The 22,143-nt window shown below is 47.6% G+C and overlaps 1 protein-coding gene across 5 annotated transcripts in view; it reads right to left on the bottom strand.

Annotated features, from left to right (window-relative positions):
• Nucleotides 1-22,143, bottom strand: part of PXN (paxillin) — a 42,397-nt gene that overhangs the window by 1,649 nt on the left and 18,605 nt on the right. Inside the window, exons 2-14 of one of the 5 annotated variants that reach the window (XM_069030843.1) lie at nt 16,281-16,507; nt 15,679-15,794; nt 13,677-13,816; nt 13,097-13,298; nt 12,475-12,610; nt 7,321-8,340; nt 6,336-6,521; nt 5,312-5,719; nt 4,649-4,729; nt 2,339-2,509; nt 1,821-1,994; nt 1,178-1,259; nt 678-826 (exon numbers count right to left, since the gene is read on the bottom strand). In XM_069030843.1, the coding sequence (XP_068886944.1) occupies nt 678-826; nt 1,178-1,259; nt 1,821-1,994; nt 2,339-2,509; nt 4,649-4,729; nt 5,312-5,719; nt 6,336-6,521; nt 7,321-8,340; nt 12,475-12,610; nt 13,097-13,298; nt 13,677-13,816; nt 15,679-15,794; nt 16,281-16,507 (3,092 nt within the window). Of the gene's footprint in view, nt 1-677; nt 827-1,177; nt 1,260-1,820; nt 1,995-2,139; nt 2,208-2,338; nt 2,510-4,648; nt 4,730-5,311; nt 5,720-6,335; nt 6,522-7,320; nt 8,341-12,474; nt 12,611-13,096; nt 13,299-13,676; nt 13,817-15,678; nt 15,795-16,280; nt 16,508-22,143 lie in introns of those variants that run through there. The other 4 variants (XM_069030844.1, XM_069030845.1, XM_069030846.1 and 1 more) reach the window with 4 other exon arrangements.

Here is a 22,143-nt window from a genome sequence, read left to right as displayed (position 1 = left end):
GGCACAGCTTCTGCTTTTCACTGCACACCACTGCAGGAGCGCCAGACAGTCCCAACAGGCTGGTGACCGTCTGCTCTGAGCATCACAGGAATCAGCAGGCTGTGGTTCTGACTGCTTGATCTGGTTTCTGCCTTTCTCTCCCACTCTACGAAACAGTGGTTGATTTGGCTCATCTCTTGGGGACTGTGAGAGTTAATACTTGCAATGCTCTCTAAAAGACTGCCAAGTATTTAATCTGCAGTATTCCTGTTTACTATGCTTGTTGTATGGAGCCTGCCACTATTTCACCGATTTGCATGTCTGTCTGAAGAAGGTCAGTCTCATTAGTTTACACTGTCAGATGGAGCATGGGAGGAAGATCCTCAAAATCTGATTGCTGAGGCAAGTGCTCAGAGAGCACCTTAGCTTACATGTATTTAAAGGTCACAGAAAATACCTCTGTTTATCTGTGAGCTGCCTGTAATTGCAGCTGGGAACAGGAAGAGCAAAGCAACTCAAAAGTTTACATTAAACAGGCAGAGAACAAGAAGGTGTTTGGTTGCTGACATGTTTTTATGTTGTGGGGCTGGCTGCCCTTCATTACCCCACAGACGCCTTTCCCTGATATGGGACCAGATGCCTCAGGGTGGAAACAAGAGGGGTCGTACAGCAGCAGCAAAGGACCTTGGGTTTCTTACCCGACAGACAAAGCACTCAGGGTGCCACAGGGTGTTCAAGGCAGAGATGTAGTTTTCCAGGATAGCCCGGGCACAGCCTCCACACTTGGGAGCAAACATATCAAAGTAGTCCTTGCGGCAGTAGGCTTTGCCATCCTTCTCATGAAATCCTGTCAAAGGAGAGGAGAGGCAAAGGGATCAGCTCCCCATCTTTACCTGCAGCCACACAAGCTGTGCAGGGTAACCTGTGTGGGTAGAATCATCCTTCCCCCTGGTAACACACACAGAAGCTATAGCTGTTCCTTGTTCTGTTCCCTTCCCATCCCATCCCAGGCATGTTCTTCCTTCCTGGGAAGAAGCCATGATTACTGGCAGCATCCTTCCCCCATAAACAGCTCCCTTGGAACTCCAGTGGTTCCCCTGTGATGCCTCAGGCTGTCCCTCCAGCAGCAGCTCTGCCTTACACCCTTGTCTGCTGTTCAGGGGGGAGACTGTTTTCCCCCTGCATAAACCAGCAATACCTTCAGGTCCAAAGAAAGCTCCACACTGGGCACAGAAAAAGTGTTCAGGGTGCCATGTCCTGTCCAAAGCCGTCACCACTTTCTGCTCAGAAGAAAACACAAAGTGCAGGTCATGTAAATGATGGCTTCAGCTTGGAGGTGAGTAAGGGGGGGCTGGAGGGAGGGGAGAACACATGAATGTTGGTGCTGACAAGAGCAAGCATTAAAATAGACTCTCCTTTAGAGAGCAGAGTCAATTCGCCCCTGCCTCTGGCTCATTCGGACTTTCCCACTGCACACTTTTTTTACCCTAAAAGGATCTTGGGCACTGCTTCCTCCCTTACACACGGCCCCACCCAGTCCTCAGGACCAGCACTGGTGCCTGTTACCACAGGCTACCAACAACAAAAGCTGAGGAATCATTACCAGAATGATGGAGCAATGTGGAGTTCTGAAGGAACTTCAGCAAAGATAAGAGGGATTAACTCCACTGACTAGTGTAAGAACTTGACTGTGCCAAGTTGTTTCCCTTTCAAAGCAAGGACAAAACAAATACAGAAATTCCTGAACAAAATCTTCCACCCAGGACACATGGGTGAAGTGGAATTTTAACACCTAGGCCTGCAGCAACTTGGCAGCACCATGATTCCTCCAAGGAACTCACATCAAGGATGGGCCCATTGCAGTAGTAGCAGCGTGGAGAGAAGAGGTTGTGATAGTCCTTCTCGCAGTAGGGCTGTCCATCCCGCTCAAAGAAGTTCCGAGACCCAATCTCCTCCTGGCAGTGGGTGCAGACGAAGTGCTCAGGGTGCCAGGTTTTCCCCATGGCTGTAACTACCTGTTGGGAAGACAAATTATGGAGAACAACTCTATCTCTTCCTCCCCTAGACCACATGACAAGATACCAGCTGGAGGTCAGCAAGAATGACAAGTTCTACTACTCAAGTGAGCCCTGGACTGGGGTAGCATGAAAACTGAATTACCTATCATCTCAGGAAAGGGCAGTCCCTCAGGGGCAGGGTAGAGGTCACTGGAGGAGCTTACAGCGTACCTAGCCAGTGGATAAATAGAGTACTTCAGTTTCTCCAGCATCTCCAGTCTCTCCAGCCTCATGAAACAGCCCTCCCCATTACTCCCAGCTGCAATCCAAGGTTCAGCAATGAGGCAGCACCTTCAACTCACCTGCCCAGCAATAGGCTTCTTGCAGGCTCCACAGACACCTTTGGCAACTGTAGCTACACCCAGTTTATTCAGGTCAGACTGAAGACTTCCCAGCATGGTATCCAGCTGACTGCCAGGCTTGGAGGCTGTGGATGGAGGAGAGCTGCTCCCAGCTTTTCCCTGTGCCATGAACTGCAGGTAAGAGAAAACAAATACTGTAAGATAAATGCTGCTGTGCTTATCAGGTAATTTCCTGCTGTTGCTGCCAGTGGCTCCTCTGCAGAGACAGACAGGAGTCAGCTACGCTCTCTGAAGAAGCTGGTGAGAGCCAGGATCAAGTACACACATGTATTCTGCCCATGCAGAGACATGCAGAGAAGCTGGGATATGTAACAGCAGAGCTGCAAACTGAGGATTTGATTTTCCTTCACTGCGCACACAGCAGAAGTCATCAGCACATCCCAGGCACTCAGTACAGTGCTCTCTAAGCCTCTGGCAAAAATCTCCCTTTACCTCATCAGTTCTTGGCCAGCTAACAAAGCAGATGCCATCCAGAGGGCCCCTCCTCCTTGACCTCTCTCCATTCCTATGCTCTTGCTCTCAGTTGTCTCTCCTCTCTGATAGAGATGCTCTTCTCTCACGCACCTCACCTCCCCTTTCAGCTAGAAAATCTTCTCCCTTTGCACCAACTTCTGCACATCTGTTTGCCAAGTCTCTCTCTCTCTCACTCTCAGGTGGTTCTCATCCCATGCCTGAGCTAAGCAACTGGAAGCAGGAAGGAAGTAACTCCCTCCCAGTTGCCTGCTGTTTACCTATAGTGCATCCCCAGCAGACAGGACTGCCACATGTATTGTCAGAGCTGGAAATGCACCAGTGGGGGAAGGGGATTTGAATACTTGTCTCAGAGGCCATTTCTGAAACTCACACCACCATAGCACACACGGTGTGGAAAGGCTTACCAGAGGAGCGGAGAAATGCTTTACTGAGGTTCATAACCTATAAACAAAGTGTATGTTCTCCTCAGCCATCACAGCCCCTCTGCAGACAAACCCCAGCAAGGAATTAAGAAGTTATTTTAGCTGACTTCGCACTGCCATAGCTACTGTCAGGTTTAGGGACACATGAAGAAGTAGGGTTTGCAGCAAGTGAAAGAGTAAATTAAAACAGACAAAATCTATGCCTGTGAACAACCCACCAGCCTGCTGCCAGCATAGCCAATGGAGCAGGGACACACTGAAGTGCTCCAAGCCTTGGTAGACCCTGCCCTTCCAGCCACAGGAGGAGCTCTACTCCCTGTCCTGCAGCTGCTTGTCCTTGCAGTCAACCAGTTTACTCAATGACAAATCCTGGCTTCTGCTCGTTTGTATAAAAATTCTCATGACATACATGAATTTAGCTGCTTTTACACACACATCCACACACTCCCCAGCCTTGCCTCACATGCAGCATGACTCTCAACGGAGCCTAACACGCAGCTTTTTTCCTCCTCTCTCCTCCCATAACTTGCAACCTCTCCTACTCCAGCAGCACAGAGCAGCCCCATCACACCCCAGTGTCCTCAGCTTAAAACAAACCCTTCACCACACAGCAGACATTTGCTACCAAAAGCTGTTACAGTGACTGTTTCCAAAGCACACACACAACTGCAAGGAGACTCTCACAGAGGGAGACAACAGGTTTTTGGAGACAAAGCCTGTCCAGAGCCCCAGGATAAAGCCCAGGCTTCCTGCATGGTGCAGCAGGAGGAAAAGGGCTGCACTGTGTGGAAAGAATCACAGCTTCTCTTGCTCTAGCCAGGGGTTATGGCCATGCAGGGCAGGCACACATGCCACACACAAGTGATAAATACCATCCAGGGAGAAAGGAGATTGGATGAATTCAGTATGTAGCAACAGAGCACTTCACCCTCGTAGTGACCTGTAGGGACCACACACTCCTGCCAGTCACATCTGACCCCAGAGCAGGCACAAATACCTGTGCACACCTCAATTTCTAGCTGGCCTGGCCATCCAGCCTTCTTGAGAACTCACAAATGAGCCCCCACCAGAAAGAGGTTTGTTTCCACCTCCTGCAGGTAATGCCTGCTGTTTGCAGGGAACACTCAGCACAGCATCCACATAAACTCATCATGCAAAGGCCCTTCAAATTCCCACCCTTCACCCATGAGATTTGCCATCACTCAAGTTCAGAGAAGGGCTCTATGAGTAGCAAACCATGCAATACAGGATATTATCCACATTAATGGTGCTGGGAGCTCCAGGAGCAGATCCCAGCACACTCATCAATCAAAAGAGCACACACCATGCTAAGGAAACAGAAGGGGGATCCTGCCTTGTCAGGGGCTGGGGGGCCCGGGGGTGCAGGAGCAGCCAACAGACTGGCACTGTGGACAAGGGGAGGAGCAGAGGTCACCTGAAAAGTACAACAGATCAAGATGCAGAGGTGTTTCCTTGCTCACTGCTTGAGAGCTGCCTGTACACTAACACTGGACTGCACATATACATTAAGACTTCCCAGCACCCTGGAGCTACAGCCCTTCCCTGGCAGGAGATGCAGAACCCAGCTCTTGACCATGCCATTTCCTCCCCCAAATCCACTCGTACTGTGGACACGTGTCTAAAAGGGCAAACACACAAAGGACTGCTGAGCTGCTCCTTCCAGTATGGATGTTCTGCCATCTTTTACTCCCCCCACTTCAGAGAGATTACAGCAGGGAAAGCTGCAGGCTGTGTTTCAGAGTTACCGTCTTAATCTCAGAGGGCAGTAAGAGTCCCTGCTGCACAAAGTGACTGTCAGGACACACAGGACCCACATATCCCAGCAAGTTATTGCACAGACATGTACTGTGTACAGCTGGGATTAGATATTGTCCATGAGTCCTCTCTCCCATCCAGCAGTTCATACCAGGCTTTACCTCAACACTGTATCTACTGAGCTCTCAAATTACATGCAGTAGTTGGATCGGAAAATACTACTAAAAACACAGAAGCCTGCCTGCACTTCTGGGAAGAAAGCTTCATCTTCAGTCTGACAGCCAACAGAGACAACTGTCTTGCTGCTAGGAGTCCAGGTCTGGGGAGAACAGGAATGTTTGGGATGTTCATTAGGAGGGGTGCCCACAACAGAAACCACATGATAATCATTATCAGAAGCTTCCCACTGGAAGAGAGGCTGGGGAGCCAAGCTGAAGGAAGAGGAAGAGACTGGACTAGGAGTTGGGGTAGATGACCCATGGGAAGGCTGAGGTGGGAGTGAGAGAAGAGGTGCAGGGCCAGAGACAGGAGAAGGAGCAGTGTTAGCAGGGACTATCTTTGCAGTTTCTTTGAAAGGCTGGAGCTGGGAAGAGGCTGGAACAGAGATTGTCCTCCTGGGGAGGAGTGGGGATTCTGGAGGAAAAACCACCTAGAAAGACACGGAGGAAGAAGAAAGGTGAATAAATCCAGAGAGGAATCAACAAGCACTTCCTTTAACAGGAAGGCTGGCTGCTACCAGTATGTTATCTAAGGGGAAAAAGCAGCAAGAAAGAGAACTAGAAAAGGTGCTGCTCTGTGTAGCTCAAGGAAGAACACCATCTTATTCATCCCCAGAAAGCCTGCACAGGTACAGCGCTGGGTAAAACAAAGTATGTCTCTATGTCAGGCTTCCTAATGTGGTTTTAAAAATAGTCCCCACATGGACATCTGAGATGTGATAGCAGCAGACTGCATCAACAAACACCATCAGCAGCTCCCTCAGATCCCACTCCAATTCCTAAACACCCAAAACTAGGGCCCTGTGCTGCTTTCCTTCTCAGGCCAGATAAGGACAAATAGAAAGAGTTAGTTCTTCATTCCGTGTTGTTTAGGATGCTCAGAAACTCAATCTGCACCTCCACACAATGCTGCCTGGACAGAGGGACATGCTGGAATTCCCCAGCACAAGTGACCCTGCTTTCTACGTTCTCTACTTGCTGTTCACCACGCTGCTCTTCCCCCCGGGGCCTGGCAGTGACAATGACCCCCTCTGTCAGCCAAGCAACCTGGCTTTGCCATTCTTCCTGCTCCTGGTTATCGATGCCCAGTCTGTCCTGAAGCTCTTCAATCAAGCGATCTTTGGACTCAGTCTTGTGGAATATGGCAGGACCTAGTTTATGCCTTGGAGAGAGGTCTCGAGACATTGGATGCACATTCGAAGTCTCTTTTGTCCTCTTGATTAAAGATTTAATCTAAATGACAAAGGCAATAGTATCAGCAGACAAGAGCAATGTCATAGCAAGCCCCAAGATACAACAGCACAAACTCAAAGACATTAGTGACAATTGTGAGCAGGAAAAGTGATGGCATTTATTCCACAATGACAAATTTCCTCTTGGCACAGCCCAGAACAGTGACTCAGTGCAAAGAAAAGCCCCATAAGGATAATCACAGCAGCCAAAAATAACTGTCTAGAAAAGGAAGAGAAAGATTAACCAGTGGGAAGCCAAGATAAGAGGTGCAGCGTGAGCACTCCACTGACCATTACAGAAACCTCAGCATCACAAGACCACAGAGCTGCCTCTCTGTGTTTGCCCTTGACGGGCACAAGGCTCTTGGTCAGAGATGTCTGGTGCACAAAGTGTACTTACAGCACGGGAAGGAACAATAACAGCTTCAATAATGAAACCTAAAAAGGTAAGTAGAGCAGAGGAGCTGCCATCCCCATCAGTGGCATGAAACAGCCCTTTCAGCTTCCTGGAGGTCTCTGTGGACTGAGCCTTACCCCAGTTAGGGAATAAAGTCCATTCCACAAGGACAACCCCACAAACTGCCATGTTCTGTGCTGCTGAACCACATGCAGGAGAGACCACAAGATAAAGCCAGGGGTTCTGAAGCCCTGTGACATGCAGCTGTCACTGACACCACTCAGAGCTCATGCTGTTAGTGGAGGTGAGCCGGACACGCTCACTGCACACACACACAGTTAGTGTACTGGCAGAACAGTCTTGGCTAGGACTCGCCCCACTCCTACATTCACTCAGTGCCTGCCTGGCCTGACGCAGAAATCCTCTCAATGGGTGGTTTGGAGACACATGGCAGATCCCATTCAGCTTTCCCAAAGCTTTCAGGAGATTCCGGAGTGACTGCAGAGCTTCTGAACTGCTCATTTTCCTGGTCTCCTCTGGCTTTGTTCATGTTAGCAATGCCTGCCTTCCTAGGAGTTCTGTCTCTGCCCTGCCTCTTCTTGCCCAGATCAGGATTGGCTTCATGTAGCACTTCAGCTTTTAGCTCCTGTCCTTGCTCCACTACAAAGCCCAACTGGTTTTTAGTGTCTGGGAAGACATCCCACCAATCCAGGGCAACAACAGAAGGTTCATTAACAGAATCCAAAACGACATTCTTTGCATGCACCTCTGGCACATGTGTAGGCACTGCAAGGGCCCCCAGCTCATCTAAAGCTGTTTTCACACTTCTGCGCTGGGAGGAAAGAGCTGAGTTGTCCCTGAGTGCTCCCTGCTGATGCAGCTCTTTGGGCACCTGCCCCTTCAAAGCATTTGAAATGGGTACACTTGAGATTTTGGGGTCAGTTCTCTGCTCCTTCTCTGTCTCTGCCAAGTCATACTCTAAGCCCCATGCCTCCACATTAGCAGACCTACAGAGAAGGTCCACACTGGAAACTGGCACAGCCTGGGAAGTACTTCTGGAAGAGTCAGGCTTTCTGCTCAGGTGAACTAAGCTTGCAGAGGCCACCTGCTCCCCACGAGTAGCATAACCAAAGGAGCTCCGTGGTGGGGGCACAGGGACAGTTTGTGCTAAACCAGGCACAGGTGGAGGGGCAGCAGGATGCCCTGACGAAGGCCGAACTGCAGTCTCACTGCCTTCCTCAATGCAGGGGTTTGCTGAGGGGACAGATGTTGGCACTGTTGAGCTCCCACTGTGACTTGCAGAAGGGTGTTTGGAATGGGACAGCACTGTTAAACTGTGGTGAGTGTTGCTGGAGTCTGCATTTGCTGAACTGGGAACCGGTTCTAGGGAAGATTCAGAAATCAGAGACATAGTGGAACTAGTCTGAAAAAAAGAGATAGAAGGAATAAGGAGAGGAAAAGATAGAGATAAGGAGAAGAAAAAAAAGCAAAGAATTAAGCATTACAATAATCATGACTTGCAAATCAAAAAGCCATGTTGACCCAAAGCCTTACTTCCAAGAGTAAGGAAGAAAAATGGGACACCAAAGTGCAGAACCAGTATGACACTGTACCGATCTTCACAAGTTCTACAGCCACTAGAATCCTTTTCCTGTGCCCTTCTCCTCAGTGACAGCTCAGTGTTCACCTGCAGCTGTGATGGGGGCATGGCACGGCCACTGCCACTGCTGGGAAGCCAGCTCCAAACCCAGGAATGTCTCGACTGTGAATAAAGGTCACAATAACTTACTCACAAGCCAGACATGTAGATTTTATATTCCAAAGCTGAAAAAATTCAATCATTGAATAGAACAAAGCATGACATTTTCTCCTTGATAAAATGCTCCAGTTGGCTAAGTTCATGGCAGCGAAAACAAAGCTTCAGGGCATTCACAGCAAGAGCAGATGACATGGGCTTTGCTCTATTCACATCACTAATCTCACCTTGGAAGTGACACATACTGAATGTATACGAGTCTGCCAGTCATTCCATGCCCTTGTGAGCATTGCTCAGGTGGCAGATTAGCCTCTTCCTCTTGGGCAAAAGACTCCATATTGACACTGTAATAGAATCAGTATTATTTTTGATCCAAAAAAAATTCTAAAAAGAGCAACTAATACAGAGGTTTTGGGTTTCCTTGACTTACAGGATCTTTTGAAAACAAAAGCTTATGGGTCTTTCTTTCCCCACTTCCAGTAGTTCCTGACTAAACTCTAGGAGACAAAGTGGTACTACTCGTTTTTCTTAAAAAGGAAGAATCATAACAGCGACTTGGACAAGCTCACACAGCAGGTCAACCTAAGACCGAGACTGGGCCTTCTCAGTTTTAAAAATGTATCCACAAAGGATCTCCAAATCCAAGAGCTATCAAGACCTGCTCTGACTCTTAGTCATATTTTCCAGAGAAGGCTAAAGAAGTCAGATGCTTATGCTGTAAGGTGGAGGGGCACATAACTTCCTAAGTCCCATGTATGCTACCTCAGTCTCTACTTACCTTTCTGAGATACTTATAATGAAAAAAATGATATAATTAACCAGAACATGCACAAAACCTGTCAGTAAACGGAAGAATCATAACCTTCAGATGACCTGAGCTCCTGCCATGCAGAGGGGCCAGGAGCTGGCACACATGCACACATTTGCAAAGTCACACCAGTAGTGCTACAAGAAGACTGTGCTCAGAAAGGAAAGAGCAGTAGGAGACCAAATTTCATTACAGATTGCTCTTCCCCTCAAGTAGCACAGCCAGGCCCATAGTCATAGCAGAGAGGAAAATGACTAGCAAGTATATTAAAATAAAGGAATTTCCCAATAGTGCCCTCTCCTGGTATTTTGCCTAAGCTGGGTACACCTGTGAAAGTAACCTGGTCTGATGCTGTGCTTCACACTTGGTTTCCAGACTTCCTAAAATGAAGTCAGTCATTTTCAAGGCAAGAGTAACATTTTGCTCAAACATCAGTATTTTCAATATATTGAAACCATACTAATTCCAAAATAAGAGCAATGGGCAAGCACCCAGCCATAACAGAACCGTTAACTACAAGCATCCAGCTATGCAGTAAGCAGGCATCACATTACACAGAAATGGCAGAGGGTAAAAAAACAAGTGCATTAAGTAATCTCAGTGCCCACTGACCGATGAGCCAGATAACCAAAATCAAATGGATTCTGTAAGCAAAAAGAAGGGGCAACAAATTAAAGTGAGCAAAAGATGATAAAAGGGTAATATATCAGCACCTTTTACTCTGGGGTATAAGGCAAATAAAGCACCAGTGCCTCCACTCCTCCCATCCCGATCTACTGCAACTTCTACTGACTCCAACTAATTACACATCATATTTGTTTTTGGTTTTTTATCCTATTTCCTGTAGTCACACACAGGTCCGGTACCTGAACAGCAGCCTTTCATCTTCCTCCTTTGCAAGGACTCCCCTTCTCTCCCTTATATTCTGACACTGGTACAGATTAGAATACATTTTTACAGACAAGTTAACACAACCAGCTGGCAGAAACAGAAGAGGTATAACCAAACAAAAAGGACTAAAGGGAAAATGAAGCAACCTGGAGGACAGGAATAAAGGAAAGTAACTTAAAAACACTCAAAGACATCATTAACAAAAGGAAAACAGTCACAGAAGCCATGTTCCTTGCACTCCAGGAAGAATGTTTGGGCACAGATGAGCTCAATGCCTCACAAAAATACCAATGCTATGCTTAATAAAGCCCAAATCTTAAAATCTTGCAGCATTTCAATTTGTTCTCTGAGGTCAACTGAAAATTAAGCCAGAAAGGCAGGTGGTGTATTAGTCACAGCAGCTCATCTCTGTCACTCAGGTTTTACTGGAGATTCTAAAGCTTTTTCTCAAGAGTGCAAAGTACTGGAACACCCACACTCAAAAATGTCCCCTCCTTGGATCTTGCCAGAAAAACCTGTGCTGGGCAAGGTCATTCTCAGTTGCCAAGAGCACACCTAAGAGCAAAGGCTGGGCCACACCCTGAGCTTGTTTCCTGATAAAAGCAGCAGGGGCACAAGGCCACAGTACTCAGCTTCCACAGCACATGGAAGGAGCAGGGCAGGGAATGCCAGCAGCACAAGTGGGAACTCCCTCCAGCTTCACAACACTGCAGTGTTTCAACCAGGCTGAACAAAGCTTGTGGCTATCCTGCACTCCACCCTAGGACCTCAGAAGGAGAAAAAAGGCAACACTAAGGTGTCAGTATTTGCAATTGACTAAACACACACTACAGTAAGTCTAGAGAAAACGCTAATTCCCAGATTCCACCAAATTAGGTGCATGTGCCAGGAATGGCAGACTGAATTCCATTCCAGCAAGCATAAGTCAAGTGAAGCTTCTCAGAATGTGTGTGCTCAGTGCTGGGTTCTGAACTTACACACTTGTCATAACTCTGGGTATTGTACTGACCTCCATGGGACCCACCAGGCACAGAAAGAAGAGCAAACAAAGCTGTCACTGAATGTCCTGTACCTCTCCTCACAAAGCATTGCTCAGCTCTGGCTGCCCCACCTAACGTCATCTAGGAGGGGATGGAGTTCAGCACAGACAAGAAACCTCAAGCATCAAGCAGAATTTTTCATATGAGGATAAGACAGAGTTAGGAACTGACTTCAGATTAGAAAGTAGATACGTATGTAAGAAAGGCAAACAAAGAGATTATCTAGTATATTTGCTTTCTCCATCTCTCTCAGAACAAATCCAAGTCAACAGATCAGTAAGACTATAAGCAAAGCAGCTGAAAGTAGAAAGTGAGAAAATATTTTTCATTTTGCTATGACTATGGGTAAATGAAGTCTCATGAAAACAACTTCCACACTTCATCATCTAGCGCAGGAATGGTAACATACCCATATGAATAAAGAAAAAGTTATTCAAGTACGTATGACAAGACTGAATAGTATTTGCTATCCTTTGCCCCCACAAGAAGCTCAAACTTTAATCCCATTTTGAGGCGAATAAGAGATTTTGTTTTAAGACAAAGCCTTTGAAATCTCCTTCTGTCTGATGCAAAGGCTTCAGTGCTCACACCACATGCCTGGAATATCCATCCTCCTCAGGGAAAGCATATCAGGGTAGAAACACACTCCAGAGAGGAGAGTCATCCTACAGAGCAGAAGGGCCTGGTCTCTGTCAGTAAGCAGAGTGGTGTCCCATGCCCCTCTCCTTCTCATTAAGTTGTAGCATAGCAAAATAATTCACTCTGTACTGAGCAGTAACAAAGCTCATGATCTTTGGCAAACAGACAAACTGCAGAATTGAAGGAAAAACAGATCCCAGAACTGCCTTACCCTGTGCCAGTGATGAGAATTTATAGCAGTCAAGGACACCTACAGCACCACTCAGAAAGCACAAATACACCACGAGAAGTTTATCAGAGCAAATGTGAGAGGTAAAGGAGGCATTCTGGAGATCACCCAAGGTCAGCAAATGTGGCTAACAGGCAAGAGAGACTGTGGTGGGTAGGGACAAGATGAAGCATTAAGCTGTCATGACAGGGTACCTTAAAGTCAGAGAGAGATGCCATCAGCTCATCCAGCTCTCGTGTAGCTGAAGAAGCAGAAATACGGGTCTGCTGCTGACTGGCGGTGACGCGCTGGGGGCTGCTTACCTCGCCCTGGCTCACAGTGATCGCAGGCCTGGCCGGGGAAAAAAATAAAATAAAAATTTTTAGAAGAGTGTGTTTAAGCCTGGGAGGGCACTCCTAGACTGGAAGTCTCACTGCTCCAAGTAAGCAGAGCATGAGGAGTTTCATCAGCACAGCCCAACCTGGCCCAGCTTCCCCAACACATGCAGACTCTGCCTCAAGTATGCACACACATCCCATCTGGTAAGAAACAGATGATGCCCAAACATTCATTTTTTCAGACAGGGGTGTTTGTCGTCAGCTGTAAATCTGAGCTTGAACAGTCCACCTCTTATGCATGACTTAGGCATTTTTTCATCCAGAAGTAGATTAAAGAGCACCAGCATCTTCATGCACCTGCCTGACTTCTGACCCTTTAGAGAAAGCCCATCTTCCATCCATCACTCTCCTGCAGTAGCTGCCCCTACATTACAGTCACCAGTCCCACAGGAACCCATCCCACCCCACCCAAGCCTGCAACCACTAAAACATTACTCACACTGGACTTGGCACAGAGCTCTCCAGCTCATCCAGCAGGCTCTCCACACTGGGACGCACATCTTCAATCCCACGTGCACCATTTCGCTTTGGCTTTTCTTTTGTTGCGGGTGCAGCCTTCCCTCCCCCAGAGCTGCTACTCTCTGGGACAACATAGTGAGGGCCAGCCACGCTGGGCAGTGATGGGCTTCCGCCAGCCTCATCTGAGGAAATGGGAGCAGAAAACAGCCATTCAGAGCCCCATTCCACAAACACACACACACGCTAATCACAGGCAGGAACAAAAAATTGTCCAGAAATCTTGTGGAACATCCGTCTTCAAGGATATTAAAAACTTAACAGTGCAAGGGCCTCAGCAACCTATCCTAACTTCAAAACTTTAGTTAGAGGCAGTTTTGAAGTTGGCCTTGCTTTGAGCAGGGTGCTGCAGCTCAGACCTCAAGTGATCCCACTCATACTAAATGAATCTTTGATTAAGGGCTGGAGGAGTCTTCCTCACTAAGGATGTTGGAAAGAAAAAGCAAGCTACTATTCTGAGAATCAAACTATCCACTCATACCAAATGTCTTCCTATTCTTTACCTGCTGTGAAGCCACTGGCAGGAGTATGTTGAACAGCATTCAGTTCCAGAAGGAGTCTGTCCAGTTCTGAGAGGTTGCTGCCCAGAGAGGAGCTGGTCATTGTGGGAGATGGTTCTGCAGACTTCTGCTTGTTTGGGAAACTGAAGATAAAAGGGAAATGTGAAACTTCTGCATCAAGATACAGCAGAAGGATGGAGGGAACCTCACATTAGGTTCTCGAAGTTTACACATATGCTGTGCTCTTTTCAGGCTGATGCTTTTAGCTCTGGGGGGAAAGAAGACATCTGCTTTGTGACACGACTAAACACAGCCACTGCTGCTTTTGTAAATTACAAAAATAGCATTGATGGACAGGGCCTCTGATTTTAGGAGTACGTGCTGCCCAGCCCTGTAGGAAAGAGTTAACTGTCTGCAGATCCAAAATGCACAGAACAGCAGCAGAACCATTAGCTCACATATGGGAAAATGATTTGTTTCTGCTGACACCACAGCAACCTCACCCTCCCTGAGCGAGGGAATGCAGGGCTAGCACAGACTGGAGAGAGGCAAAGTGCAAACCTCAGATTATCAGCAGAAACTCAGAAACAATAGGTTATGTGATAGCCTCTTGCAACACTCAAGGTCTCCCCAAGTCCTCACACCTTTAATTTGAGTAACTTTATTCAATTTATAAGAAGGTAACTTGATATTATTTTCTATTGAGTTAAATACATATGCATGTATAAAGCACTGGCTGTAATTACTGCTAGTCTTATATGGGTGATACCATTTACCACACAGAATTGCCAACCGTTTCAAAGCAGAACTTCACATCAAGGCAGTGATTTTTATAGCAGTTGCACTGTAGTAAGTCTTTCCATTGTCAGTGGCAGGAACGCTTTTTTCTCCTGGTTTTACAAGTGAAGAAAAAACTTTTAATGCTGTAGAAGTTCTTATTTTATCAAAAAGACACTTTCCAAATCCAAAATGGGAACTTCTGCCTTGTGCACAGGACCACATTATGCTCAAAAAGTTGCTATCTAGCAGGCTTAAGGTCTGACACCAGCAACACCAGTGACAATTATGAATTCCATAAGGGAAGTTATCCTTCTCTCCAGACTGAAAAACAAAATCCATAATTGCAATCTGAGGAGAACATACTTCACGCCAAACCAACACACCAGCTGCAATTCACACCAGAACTGAGCCATGCCAGACCCTTGTTCAAGAGGACTTATGGCGGTAATTACCTTCATTTCATACTAATTGCATGCAGTCATCTGAAAAAACTGCAATTACTGTCTCCATTGGGCCATCTCTGGCTAGGCTGCCCAGAGAGGAGCTGAGCTCTACCCAGAATTAGTTCTGCTTAGAAGCAACTTCCTGCTCAGCAGAAGGAGCTGGCATGGTTAGATTATGACTCCAAAGAAACACCAGTCTCCAAAGTGTAAAAAGGTGCCCAGGATGAACTTCTGACAGCCTCTGCATCACTCATCCCTATGTCAGCAGAAAGGTCTGTCTCCTCCAACCTCTCAGAGTGAGAACAGATGCCTTTTCAAGTGTAAACTTGTTATCTATCAATCACCTACTGAGATGGAGGTTTTAAGAAGTTTGAATTTACCTGAAAACTTGAGTCTCTGCACATCCCTCCAGGCCACAAGTACTGAGTTCCCACAGAAAAATAACCCAAAGGCCATCCACCTCCTAAACAACTTTTGTGCTGTTTAACAGGGGAATGGATTTGTCACCTGTGTCTGGATCATATCCTTCACAAGACAATCCAGATCCTGCTCTGTCTGATGGATCCTTAACCTCTTGCAGCTGAGCAAGCCAAGGGGCCAGGTCAACGTTTGAAGTGAGTATGAAAGTTACAGTGGCATGTTACAAAAGAGGCAATCAAAACTGACACAAAGCAATGTAACACACACGGGAAGCAGTGTTCGTTTCCACTCATAGAAGGCAACTTGAGCCTCAGCAGGCTCAAGTCATGAGTCAGGCTTATGTCTTAGAAGGGACAAGATACCTGTAGACGTGTTCCTCCTCACTGGCACGGGGAGAAGGAGAGCTGAGCCCGTCTCTAGGAACTGAGGCACTGGAGCTTTTGGCACTAGAGCTGTATATAGGAGACTGGGACTGAGGCTGTGGAAACGAGATTTGTGTTGGAAACAGAAAATACAAAACAAATATGTACACTACTGCACTGCAAACCCACACATCAACAGGGCAGAACAAAGCCCAGCAGAAATAAAAAAAGACCTGCTCTTTAGTCAAGCCAGTCTCTATCAGATGAGCTACACCAGCAACAACTGTTCTCCCCTTACTTCAGACCTGCCTGTGAGTCACAGCTCTGTGCTGGAAACCCCCAGTCTGCTTTCCACAGGCTCAAGACAGATGACTAACACTAATCTCATCACACTACCATTTTGTCAGCACAATGACGATGGCTTCAAATTCTTTTCTGCCATTTGTTAGTTAGTTCTAATAAAAGCTCCTACCTCCCCCCATTTCCCCACTTTGTTCATAGCTAAATCCATCTTCGCTTCTTTCTGTTCCCTCCTCCTTACTTTCCGGAGAGATCCTGCACCCACAAAACAAGCACCCTCCCACCCGCACGCACCCACTTACCTGCTGGTGGCCGTATCTGGGTGTGTTGGGTTGCCACTGGTCTAAGGGGTCGATCACGGTGCCATTCAGGGCCTCATTGGAAGGTGGTGGGGGCACCGGGGGTGGCAGAGCAATCTCCTGGTATGTGTGGTTTCCAGTTGGGTAGGAGTAAGGAGTTTCCTCCGTGAGAAACACTGGTCGTTTGGAGATATGTGAGGTGGTGGATTCCAGGTCTGCCAGTAAGGCGTCTGCAGGAAAGCCAAAAAAACAAAATGGTAAAAGCCTGGACTACAGCTTTGTCTCTTTCTTCTCATTCAAGGTATCTGTATCAGAAGCTTTTTGGGAAGACTTTTCATCTAGGGTAATCTACCAAATGCCCTGAAAAACACTGCTGCTGTCCAGGAATGAATGAGTTAATCAAACTTCTACTACAGAGAAAACACCAGGATGTAACAAAGCAGCCAGAAAAGCTGTGTCAGTCTCAGATTTTTGCCTTAACTGGAAAACCACCCAACAGGGACCCGTAGTCTCATTGCACCCTGCAGAACTGCAACCTAGGCAAGCCTGTCCAGAGATCTACTCCAACAGGATATTGACACAGACTAATTACAGGCCCCACATCATCACAGAGTCATTTACTGTGGCCGCAGGCACTGCTTTCTGCAGGAAACAAGATCTCAGGAGGTGTTTTCTCCAGAGTCCAAGGTTGTGGAAGAAGCATGAAACATTCAGATCAGTCCATCAGTGCAGCAGGAGAATGTGTTTCAGTTTTTGTAACAAAAAGCCCTCTCAGTACAGCATACAAACAGTTAACAAGTTTCCCGAGGCTGCCAGGTAAATGCTATTTCTTCTCCTGGAAACAATTCTTAACTAGCTGGGTGGAGACCGCTCACAAATTCCTGAAGAAAAGGAAAACTTCCACCAGCTAGAAACACTGTCACTCATGCCAGGCAGAGCACCCCGGTCACACAGTTAGCACTTCTCAAAAATCTTGAAGTCCTCTCAGAAGTGAGGCATAAAAAGGCATTCCCAGCTTTCTGGATTTCTCCCTGCAAATGTATCCTCTGCCCATTCCCAACCCTGCACTCCTCTGTGGTGACTCAAAGGCAAATCCTGACCTGTTGGACCTTCCACTCCATGAGCCCACCCTGCAGAGCCCATGGCAGTCCCTATGGGGGGAACTCCAGTGAGCGCCTGCAGGTCTGTGCTGCGCTCACTTTCCAAAGAAAGCCTCCCTGGCCATGTGCCCAGCTTTCCACCGGGGCAGCAGCATCAGTGCACACCTCTGCAAGGCAGAGAGAGGAGTCAGCTCACTGGGGACATCTGTGCTCTCCCTGGAACAGCATCAGGACATACCTGGCAGGTCCCTTTGAAGATGTGGAATGCCGCCAGAAAACAGTAATGCACCTTCAGCAGAATTAGGAGGGGACACTCTGTGAACCCCCCTGGATCTCCCTTCCCCCTGTGCAGACTCAGCTGTCCTCAGAGAGTCTCAGCAGGTCCCTTTTCCTGCACACAGCAGGTACTTGACACTCAGGTTTGGGGCACAAGGGCTCAGCCTGAGCATGGCCATCCTGCAGTGTCCCCCGGGTCACAAGGAGCTGGAGCTGTCTGGTGGTACCAGAATAGCAACTGAGCAACTGCTCGCACTAATGGCTGCCCACCCACAGCTCCCCAGGCAGCACCTGCCAGCCCTGAGCCACTTCCTGAGCACAGCACTCCACAGCAGCCAATGCACTAAGCAAACCTTCAAGAAAATGTATTAGAAGAGGACAGTACTATTGCATTACAAGATGAGGAAGGTGCCACTTTTATATTCACTCTTTTCAAAAAACCAAAGCATCACAAAAGAAAAAATAAGTGGTCCTGCACTCAGCAGAATACAGCCATTAGCAAATTAAATACTGTGTTAAATTATTTCTATACACCTTTCATTTAGTTAAAAAGATGCTCCAAACCATTAAAGTCACAGGATCTATCTTCCTAACGGGACCAAAATATCCCAGAAGCAGATTCTCTGAAGGGAGACAAGCATTCTGTAGCTGGGGAAAAATGAACTGTATCTTCTTTCTAAGCAAATACAAAAAAAAAACCCAAAAAAACAAAAACAAAAACAAAAAAAAACCAAACCAAAACAAACCAAAAAAGTTAGATTCCAGAGTGAAAGGCACATACCTCCAGGAAACTGCCGATGAACTGCAATTCCTACAGTCAGGCAGGTCCTATGACTGGAGATTTCAGGCACACAACCTCCCAGAGCAGTGCTTGCCGAGAAGGAGTGGTTTTTGCTTCTCCTCTCCAATGACAAAGGCAAATCAAACTCCACCAGGAAGTGAAAATCCCGTGAGGATGTTGGGCTCCTCCGGCCCTGCAGAGGGGACCCAAACCATTTTTCCACCCTCCACCTCCAGCCCTCAGTGCAGGACCGGCAGCTGAAACCATCTCGCCACAGAAATTGCCCTGCTCGGCACCTCTCTGTGCTGATGATCCATGGGACGGACACCCGCTGCCTTTTGCTAATGACACAGAGCGAGCTCGGCTACACGCACTGGTTTACTTTTACAAGTCTGCGGAAGAAGAGAGGTCTGGAAATACCAGGAGCACTGAGACCCGTGGCTGTGAAGGAGTTAAGATTAATGATTAACTTCCCCCATATCCTCCCCCTTCCTGACTTGAGCAAACAGGCAGAGCCGAGGAACGAGAAGCGGAGGGAGGAGAAAAAGGCTGGAGAGGAATCACTCAAACTGAACTCCAACTTTACAACTGATACCGAAGCAGCTGCACGAAGGCACCACCCCAACCCGGCGGGACAGGAAAGGCGCTCACACACCAGTTTCCCGATGCCAAAGGACTTCTCCTTGTGCCTGCTCGCCCCCAAGTCCTACAAATCCGTGTCCTCCCCTCCCTGCGCCCCAGCCGCTCACAGCCACGACAGAGAGGGCTTCCCCATTCGCGTCCCTCCCCGTTGCTGTTCCCGGATCCAATCCCATCAGCAACCACACTTCCCTGAAACTGATGAAATGGGATATTGCGCCCGTTTAAAGGGTCCAACACCAGCAGCAGAACGTCCCCGGCGAAGGCAGGGTGAGAGTGGCAGTGGCACCGTCCCACCTCACGGACATCACCCTGCCAGAGGGAAGCAACTCACCAATCCACAGGCATGGGCTGCAGGTCACTCCCTTGGAGGTCACCTCAAGGAGTTCTGCAGTCCAGAGTGTGACCTGAGGCAATTATTCAAAACCCAACCAAAAATTAACCAAAGGGATTAACATTTTGTTTTGCATGAAGCAATTCATCCCAAGAGGTCCCAAAGCACGGTGCATTCATTTAGGATATGTGCAACTATCAGAAGACAGTGTAAGATAAGAGATGAGGGGAAAGAAGGGAGATTTATTAATGGAAAAAGATGCATTGCTCTCTATTAAAACAGACCAGCATCTGTAACCTGATGAACTGTGACAGGGATGCTGTCCCTTGTGCAGTGCTGCACTTCTCATCACAGCTCTGAGTTCACTACAGTGACCGCTCCTTAAATGGACTATTAAATGCTTAAATAGAAATACTAAAGATTCGATCGATTTACTGGGTAATGAAGTGTTCCTGCCCAAGGTGACCTCTGAGGGACAGTGTTGCAGGAAGTGTGAATCAGCCAGTTAGTCCCCACAACCCGTAGGAAGCAGCTGACTGGGTCACCTCAAGGCAGTGAACTCGGGCCAGTGCCCACGGGCACCATCCATCAGAGGGCACCACCAACACCCTCACAGGGACAGAGCGACGAAACCCACGGCAGTGCCCAGCTTGGCAGTGCCTTCACCTCAGCTGTTCAGCCCCGCAAGAGCCGGGAACCTGCCCCTGTTTTAGGCACACAAACTCGGCGGTGTCACGTGTGCTGCACCTCCCCACCGAGACGCGCATCTTCACAGCAGCTACCGCCCAGTACTCGGGAAACTACCACACACACTGACCTCACCACAGCCTTAGCGCTGCCCCAAATACCCTCTGGAACACTACAGACACAGCTCTAGGACGCAGAACCTCCCTAGGATAAAGACCACAAATTTAGTTATCTCTAGAGAATAGATTTAACCATTTTGTAGCAGTAAAGTAAATCACAGTTATAATGGACCTTCAACCAATTGCTCCTCCCCAGAATCACCCCTCTCTCCACTTTTCACCACTACAAAAAGCCACTAACACAACCCAGAAGACAAAATGTCAACTCACAGCCATGTGCATGGAGCAGAATCACTCCAGTTTCCAAAGACTTGGTAGGGCTCAGCTATGCATGGGCTGTGCATTTAGAAATCTGTATTTTCCACTCCATTAGCAGGGTGCTGCTCAGGAGGGTGCAAAAGGGATACCTGCTAAAACACCAACCTGGACACTCCTGCTTATCATGGCTACTCTGGAGCAGTCACACAGCCAACAAAACCCTAACCTCGCTGTCCACTGCAGCACAGAGCACCTCAGCATGTACATGGCTGGTCCCCCACAGGCTCAGGTAACCTGGCCCACCCACCTGGTAAAGCTGTGTAAAAACATGAAACAGAAGGACAGAGTCTTCCTCCCCTCCACTGGGCAACCCAAAAATTACATACTCTATTGAAATCATATTCAGGCCTGAGGGATACTCAAACCACATCCTCCCCAGTATGGGAGGACATTGGTGTTTGCATTCAGGTGGGTTTTCTACACAGGTTTTCCTGTGGAGGAGGGGCAGTTAAAGAATGATACCACATTTGACACCTTTACCATTATCAAGCACTCCGAGACACCTGGAGGTCCAGGGACATTAGTCTGCTCCTCTCTCCCTTTTCTCACTTTTGCCAAAAATCATTATTAACTATGAGGTCCTTGGGATTCTGGTCTACAAATCCCCCACACCACTCTGCACATACGTTAGATATGTATGAGGGGTCCTTTAATACCAACTGCATTGCTTCAAGGTAATTCCCAGCAAAAGCCAAAGCTCTGCTGGTCATTTCAACAGCTCAGGTCAAGAACTCTCACGCTGACATCCAACGCATTGAACCACTCAGAAAGTATCCCTTCTACCACCAAAGTAGCAAGATGGAAGAGCAGGACAAATCTTTAGGCTCAGCCTCATTTACCAGTTCAAGCTGCATTGAAAAGAGCAAGTTCTATACTGCACATTCCTGTGCTATCTCCCCAGCCCACACCTCTGCGGGCCGAGGAACAGCTCACACATTCCAAGGGGTTCAAGGCAGGCTCCTTCACCATCGCTTCGTGTCAGCACTTGCTGGCCTGCAGATGCAGCATCCTGCAGCAGGAACAGCATCTGTGCAGCCAGGGGCACAGTCTTCAGCTTCCCAAGGGGCCAGGTCTGCCTGACAAAGAGCAGTTAACACCAGCCTAGGGATTACAGCACTGCTCTGGTCTGGAACAGCAATGGGTAACACCAGGGCCCCTTTATACTGATGCATACATCAACACCCCTTTCTAGCAATCTGAGCTGCACTCAGCCCCCTTAAATAAGTAGAGTGAAATTACTAAAAAGAAAAGTAAATAGATATTTAGAGGTATCTTCCCATGGATATCAAAGCATACTTTGTTCACTTCCCCTTTCCTGTGCATCTCAAAAATGCTCTTGGATTAAGGTGACACAGTGAAGCAGAACACATCATGGACTAGTTCTGGAAAAACTGTCATGACAAGACATTGACAATTTCACATTTGCCAACTGACATCAAGCAGCTTTTCAATGCTAATTTTTCCTCAAGCAGTAAGTAATTTCCACACTATTCATAAGCAGTTTAGAATTTATCTTTTTCTTCCTTTTTTTTAAGTGAGGCAATTTAGAGAAATCTAAATTTGCTTTCCCCTGGAGAAAAGATTTCCATATGCAGTTCATCTCTCTCAACAA

This window comes from Aphelocoma coerulescens, chromosome 15, assembly GCF_041296385.1.
Source record: "Aphelocoma coerulescens isolate FSJ_1873_10779 chromosome 15, UR_Acoe_1.0, whole genome shotgun sequence".
NCBI lineage: Eukaryota > Metazoa > Chordata > Aves > Passeriformes > Corvidae > Aphelocoma > Aphelocoma coerulescens.
Note: the sequence above shows the minus strand (reverse complement) of the source record. Positions and strands in the feature narration are given on the sequence as shown.